General features: G+C 44.2%; 1 protein-coding gene across 2 annotated transcripts; it reads right to left on the bottom strand.

The window, feature by feature from the left end:
- Nucleotides 1-653: 653 nt before the first annotated feature.
- On the bottom strand, nt 654-5,988 carry CDKN2AIPNL (CDKN2A interacting protein N-terminal like). Of its 2 annotated transcripts, none has more exons than XM_080672835.1 (3): nt 5,342-5,988; nt 4,018-4,117; nt 654-999 (listed from the first exon to the last, which is right to left on the bottom strand). In XM_080672835.1, the coding sequence occupies exons 1-3, from the start codon at nt 5,578-5,580 to the stop codon at nt 988-990; spliced, it is 351 nt and encodes a 116-aa protein (XP_080528961.1). In that variant the 5' UTR covers nt 5,581-5,988; the 3' UTR covers nt 654-987. The 2 variants fall into 2 exon arrangements, with proteins under 2 accessions (XP_080528961.1, XP_080528960.1); XM_080672834.1 differs by having other exon boundaries at nt 4,035-4,117; nt 5,342-5,628.
- Between the last annotated feature and the right edge of the window lie 1,630 nt (nt 5,989-7,618).

The raw sequence follows: 7,618 nt of genomic DNA, 5'->3' as shown, positions 1-7,618 counted from the left end.
TTGTTCAAGTACCTGGGTTTTTTCAGTAGGTTATGCTAAAGCAGAATCCACTGTCTTATTTATTACTATTCTCAGGACCAAGCACCCTTATGAGTGAATCCTGCTGTGATTGGCTATTACACTGCTGTCTCCTAAATGATGTCCCTCTCTCAGTATTTATGCTTAGAATAAATACTTAATGGTGGATACTAAATAGGAAAGAGGAACAGGAGAGGGATAAGAAATAGATACATTAACTAAAAGGGAGAAATTAATACCAAAATTTCAGAGCAGTTGCAGCACTGCAATGAAGAATTTCTTTGTGCTTGGCAATTCCTCAAGTCTAGTAGAAGAGCGTAAGGCTCCATCCAGAAAAAAAAATGTGGCCTTTACTCAGCAGCTGGGAGACCTTCTAGAGAATCTATAGATCAACTGGCTACCTGGATCAAACTTTGGAATCTTGTCAGTTTTAAAATAAGATCAAATGCTCTTTTGTAGGCTGCCTCTTCCCATGAGCTGATGGGTACTTAAAGTCTAATGGTTTGATTCTCTCATCTCTTTATAAAAGATGAGTGTGTGTGACAGTGGAATATATGAATGGTGTAAACTTCAGATAGAAATAGGAAATAAAGGGTCTGGTTTGTGAGGGGGAAAAAAGGACCATAAGATCAGAATCACACTCAAAGGTACATTGTTGAGAAATCCAAAGTGTAAAATCCATTACCTGCCATTATTACATCAACATAGAAAAATATGCATTTTAACAAAAAGTTTGATATTCAAAAACAAAATAAAAAGGCATGATTTATAAATACATAAATATCCATGCATACTTTTACAATGATAGCTACTGGAAGAATGAGACCTTTTAAAATGCCACTTTCATTCCAACTGCCTCTTTCCTACATGTTGGTAATATCAGGAGTCGTAAGAGAGCTTCTGTGGTCAAAGTCACATTCCTCCTTTCTAGCCTGTAGCTGATAATGAAAATGTGATGGATCTTCTGTCTTAGCTTTGATGCTGGGGGAAAAAAAGGAAAAGGTTATGTAGTCATGTAGTCCAGTGAATCAGATTCATAAAATATAGCAGTGATGCAATATTTATGTACTACCCACATAGTAAGTAGACTCAAATTATTAATATTTCACTACACACAAAAAATTCAGAACTCTGACCATACCATCCATTTGGAAGCCAGAACCTAATTTTATTTTGTCATATGTGATCTGTAAATGTTCACAATTTAATGTGATAATGGAAAATACTTAAAATATAACTTTTTTTCCTGGCATGCTTTGCAATGAAAGGCTCTAAAAGCAGAATCACACAAACACTTATACATTTAAAATCCGCTAAATCCAGGTAGTAATTCACAACATTCCACATTTAGTCAGGATATTTAGGAGATGTACTTCTGGATTTCACACTATTAGTAACTGTCTTGTAATAATGGCGAAATGAAGTAGACATATTATTTCTGGGTACTCTCTAGCACCTTTGGTAAATTTAAACATGGCTTTAGACAACTTTTAAGCAGGGTGTGAAGAAATCATTTTGGCTGTCACCTTGTATTTGAATGGATTTCCTTAACATTAAGCAGTGTGAATGAATCAATCTGAGAGTCTTTTTAGTAATCAGAGTTTTCAAGGTATGACCTATATCCTAGCTAAGCCTATTGCATCAGTCTTTTTGAGTAATTTAAAAGCAGCAAAATTCCTCAGCAAAAACAAAAAATATAAGAAGTCTTTCTCCTTTTAGGAGAATGCAATATCACCTAAAGAAACCAACTTCCAAGGGAAGGAGATTATTCTCTAAATTGTCTCTCAGATTTCTGATAAGCCCAAGACAACAACAGCACAACAGTTGCCACTGGCTTTGGTTGCTGCAAGTCTGTTCTTTGACACAAAGTGTTGATATGTGATCCACTCATCCTTGGCACCAGGCACCAGGCTGGCCTATGGGGTCAGGCAAAGCTTTGCTGGCTTTTAGCAGATAAAGGGGAAAAGGTAGCTCCACTGAGCATTTATCTTGGTGATGCAAGACAAAACTGATTTAATCTGACAGGTTGCTTTTTTTTTTTTTTTTTTAATACAAATACTCGCCACCTTAGAATCATATCTCCTTCCACCAAGTGGCTGCTCCATTACCCTACAACTTGCCAAGACTGTACATAATGCACAAAAAAAGAACCTCTGGAAACACAGATACACTCATTTTTCTAACTTCTCTTTCACTTTCCATTCTGCCATTTTCCCTCATGGATAAAAATGTTTTCAGGGGAAATGGACAAGTAATTACGATGACAAATTCTTTCTTTTAGTCAATAATGACAGCTTCCTAGTCAATCACTCCTCTTTCTCCTTAAGACATGCATTTGGAAATATTCTGACAGTCATAGTAATGACACCCTTTCTGAGTAAGCTGCTGCTCATTTGTTAATTATTGCTTATTAATGGATAAAGCTGGTCAACCACAAAGCTGCCAGTAGGTGCCTAGGGATGATTGTTAGATAAATGATTGTTCGATCAATATATTTGTGTTTTAATCTCCCTCTTTCAAAAGAAAAATTATACACTGCAACTGTTTGACAAGTACCATCAATAGACCAGACACTCTAACGGTTAGAGTCTAACCACTGAGCCAAACCTGCCAGGACTGTTAAGTGTTTTTAAAGTCTTACTTTAAAGAGCTTATGTCCCCAAGTCATCTTCACTAAGTCCTAAGATGTCAACAATGCCAGGCAATTTCTTTCCACCTGCTAGCTAGCTTTAAGACTCAACTAAACTCTAATTTTAGAGGTAGGGGTCAATTGTGGACAGAACTACAACAGATGTTTTCAGGTGCATGGCTCAACATCAAGGTTTTCTTTTGTTCTGGGCTGGCAATTTGCTTAAGGTTTGCCAGTCTCTATTTCATGCTAACACCTCAGGGAAGAGACAAAAATCCCCGAAGGCTCTTTCCAGTGGGCTCTCAAGGTGGCGTTCAATGGAGAGGGGACAGCCTTCAACACCAAGTCTGTCATGCACACATGCCGGAATTGCAGGCTCAATCCCCAGTAGGAAGCATGCAGGAGGAGGCAGCCGATTGATGGTTCTCATCACTGATGTTTCTCTCTCTCTCTCTCCTCCCTCTCCCCTTTCTCTCTGAAATCAATAAAAATAAAAATATTTAGAAAAAGAAAAACAAGTATTGAAGGAAATTGAAACACACGTAACTCAAAAATGCTACAGAAGTATAGGCTCCCTGCAGGCTTCTTCCAGGTAGCCAGATGCTAAGGATTAGTTTGACCGCAAAGCTGGTTTCTAGGATGCCAGGTTCATGCCCGAGAACTATTGTCTGGAGGCTAACAGTGTGCAATGACAGCATAAAAAAATGGACATCCCAGGGCAGAGCTCCCTACATTAAAAAAAAAAAAATGTATTTTATTGATTTTTACAGAGAGGAAAGGAGACGGATAGAGAGTTAGAAACATCGATGAGAGAGAAACATCGATCAGCTGCCTCCTGCACACCTCCTACTGGGGATGTGCCCGCAACCAAGGTACATGCCCTTGACCGGAATCGAACCTGGAACCCTTCAATCCGCAGGCTGATGCTCTATCCACTGAGCCAAACCGGTTAGAGCGCTCCCTACATTTTTGATGCTCCTTTACAATGTATAACAGTTTAGAGAGACCTTCCCCCCAACACACACATTCACTTCACTCTGGTCTATGGGTAATGTTAGGGACGTGCGTGTCAATTACAAAACTTCCTTAGTCTCTCCTGGGGGCTGCAACCCAAATATCATGAGTGGTCTGATCTCTAATAGCCTGGCATGACAAAATACAGCTACATACAAGAGAGGAAAGTATATTACAAAAGAAAATTGATGTGAAAGATCTTAGGGAGGGCAGAACACCTCTCAGGAGCAACAAGCAAGGAGAGAATCTGCCACAAGCAGGAAGTAAAGGTTCACCCTATTCACAAAACAGTATATATTCTAACACATCGCTATAAACTCTATACCATTTCCAATGCACTTGGAAAGCCTGTTTACCTTTTTCATTAACTCACTTCTGGTAGTAAATTGTGGCAGGTCTTCCACTTCAATCCCATCAGCCATTTCCATCACCTTATCTAAAAGGTCTTTGTTGTAACTGCACAATAAAAAGTAGTACAGTTAAAAACCTTGGGAAAATTGCTTGTCAGTATGGGGCTAACAAGAAACTGCAGGTAAAGGGACTGTAAACTCAATTCTCCGAGGACTGATTTGATACTACAGGGGAAATCAATACATGTTCAGCAGCAAGTTAACAGTTCTTCCCGTTGGGAATACAGAAGTGGCTCTAGGAATGCCAATAGAGCAGGTATTTCAAAACAAATTTGCAAAACATTTACAGAAATAGAGGCATTGTACATCTGGCAGTACATATTCATGGATATGGTATGAGAGCCAAAAACTTTGTAGTTTGTGAACACATGGAACGTTGGTCTAATGAAAATGAAATTATTTGTTCATTTATCCAACTTGCTGACATTTGCTGAATCTTGGATCCTGTTAACCAGGATTTCCCAGGGGCGTCCAGAAGGCAGAGAAAAGAGATGGATGTGACTGGCAAGATTTGCTTCCCCAAATCTTGTTCTAATAACCCCCAACATCTGAAAGCAAAATCAAGTGGCTTAGGGCTAGGTGACAAGAGTCAGACAACCAGGAGTAAGCTGAGTCATTTTATCGTAACAATTTCAGGAAATGCTAAAATAAAAGGAGATGGGAGCCTCAAGATCTGTCACCTTCTTCATGGCTGGGGAGAGGGGGATGCAAGACATCTGTTACTTTCATAAGAGGAAAGGCAATGAGGCAAAAGCTGGCTCTGGCTCAAAGTCCAGCAGATTGGGGAGTGGGAAGATAAAGGCGAGGGCCACAGATTACATCCTGCCAGAAGCTGCAAGGCCCTAAGTATGTCACCTCCCCTCTCTCAGCTTCTTCATAAATTGGGGGCCTCAGTTTTCGTTTCTGCATTTGCCATGTGGGTGAAAGGAGTTAATGGACTTGAAATGCACTCTGCAAAGGTGATGGTTGGAGCTCATACTAGCAATACAAACAACAATGGCAATTTTAGAGTCCAGCATGTATTGAGCTCTTGCTAGATGGCAGCCTGTGTGCTAAGTGCTTTTCACCCTTCAATATTGTAATCTTCACAACTCATTTTCCAAATGAAACTGAAGCTCAGAGAGGCCATAAATATCTTTCCAAGGCTAAGGGTGGGAATCAGACGTAGGCCTGGCCAGTGCGGTTGGAGGTTGGGGGCGGGGTCAGCCTGGGCCCGAGCTGCGGGTCGGAAGGCAGGGGACAGGGTCATCCAGCCGGCAGGGGACCGCACCTGCAACCCAGGAAGAGGTGATTGGCCCAGACCATGGAGAGGGACAGCAGCTGGTCCAGGCGGCCGCCGCCGTCAGGCGGGTCGCGGTAGTCGGGCAGATGGCGCAGGATGAATTCCATGCGGGCCTTCCATTGCTTCTCGCTCTCCGAGTAGGAGCGGAACTGCTCGGCGAAGTCGGTCGCCTGCCGTACCCCAGAAACCAGCTCCTCCACCGCTGCGGCGGCATCACCACCCACCATGGCGCCCTAGGCCCGCCCGCCGCCTTCCCGACACGCACCGCGCCGCTTCCCGGCGGCTAGAGTGGCCCGGGCGGCGCGCGACTGCGCCGGAGGACCGGCCTGGAGCGCCCTCGCCGGGCGCGGCGGCCTGTCCGGCCAGGCAACTCAGATCTCCGCAGCCCTTGGCTCCGGGGCGCAGGGGCGGTTCTCGGCGGACCCCTTGGGGAACCGATAGGGAAACGGAGGCCCCCACAGAGACCAGGCGTCGCTTTCTCTCCTTCGGCGCTGGATGCCAGCCAGAACTGTGCTGTGTCCTTGCCCTGAGGGTTCCCTGGGCGCCCTGCTCGCGGACGAATTTCCTCAGTTCGGAAATTTTATGTGCAGCTGCTCCGGTTCTATCTGTGATTCCCAGAGGTCGCCACTCCGCACCCAGGTTGTGGGTGACCCGCCTTCCTTGAGCAGTTAAGGACCTGCCAGGCCCTTTGCAATGAGAGCAAACCCAGAGCCCTGCTTTAATGAACTTTATCATCTACTGAGGGAGCCATTGGTGAAATACCTAATTGTTCAAGTGAAAATTTTCAACGGTGACAAATTTTAATAAGGAAGAGGTCCAGAGTGCTAGGAGTATAAATAAGCAAGAACCTGATCCAGACCTGGGGGTCAAGGAAATGATGCTGGATGCTGAGAGATGAACAGGAGTTAACTACATAAAGAGGAGAAGGCCATGGCAAGAGAGAGCCTGGCCTGGTAAGAGAACAGCAAGAGCTGTGTGACAAGGTCTGAGAGTGGAGGACAGTGGAGGAGGTGAGGCCACAGAGATCCACAAGGACAGCACGCCATGGAAGAGACTGTGGTCTAGATCCTCAGAGGAATGGGGAGCCACTGAAGGGTTTTAACCAAAATAGGGACACCTGTGTTTCCAAAAGATGTTGGAAGGAGCCAGAATGTGTGTCCAGAGGAGATGAGCAGGTGAGCTGGCATTACTCTGCTGTCTGCTCTAGGATCACATAGCAGACCTCCTGAGAGACAGAAGAGCTTCGCTGCTAGTGGTGAATTTCCCATCCCTGAAAGCATTCCAGTACAGTAATAGGGAAATCACTTGAGCCAACATCGGCCTTGAGAGATTATTGACCTAATAGGCTTTCCCATCATCCCCTTTAAGATGTGGGATAGGGTACAGAGCCAGCCCTAGAATCCAGGATTAAGGGCTCCAGTGAAGGTCCTATGTTGTGAGCGGGGCCCAGGGGCAGAGCCAGCCATGTGCTGTCTGCTGCTTCTGATGAGAAATCAGCTGCATACCTCCCCCACCCCCCAGGCAGAAACCGCATACAGAATGGAAATACCAGGTAGTCTTATGAGTATACTGTCCCTGCAGACCCAACACCAGATGCAGTGACATCTCATTTACGGTTAACAATATGGAGGCATGCTGCTCTCACCTTGTGAACAAGGAGAGGGTGGACAGGGCTGTGAAGCCAAAGACAGACTCAGCTTCTCCACAGCAATCAGGAATAGATGGCCAGAGCTGGGCCTAACTGAGTGCAGATCACATCTCCTGAGGGGCTTGTTAAAACCACATTCCCAGGCCCATCACCAGATACTCAGAGGCAAGGCCCTAGGTAATTAATTCCACCTGTGACTGACCAAACTTAATGCTGATAAGGGTTTGCTGAACAAAATTCTTTGTCACCTGATTGTAAGGTGGAAAGGCTGATCCACAAATAGGAACCTGGGCTCTGTGACTAGCAGCTGCAGCTACACAGCTATGTCAGCCACAGGGGTGTGAAAAAGCTAAGGGGTCATCCAGCAACTAGCTTATTTAGCATCATCTTTGATAATGATGGGATAGATGCATACATACGTACCTATATACAAACATACTCAGACATGTATGTAGGTTATAAGAACCCAAAAGTGCACAAATGGGTATTCTTTTAAAAATATATATATTTTATTGATTTCAGAGAGTAAGGGAGAGGGAGAGAGAGATAGAAACATCAATGATGAGAATCATTGATTGGCTGCCTCCTGCATGCCCCCTACTGGGCACATGCCCTTG

This window comes from Plecotus auritus (assembly GCF_963455305.1).
Source record: "Plecotus auritus genome assembly, chromosome: 6".
NCBI classification, from domain to species: domain Eukaryota; kingdom Metazoa; phylum Chordata; class Mammalia; order Chiroptera; family Vespertilionidae; genus Plecotus; species Plecotus auritus.
This window is presented reverse-complemented; position numbering and strand designations above follow the sequence as displayed.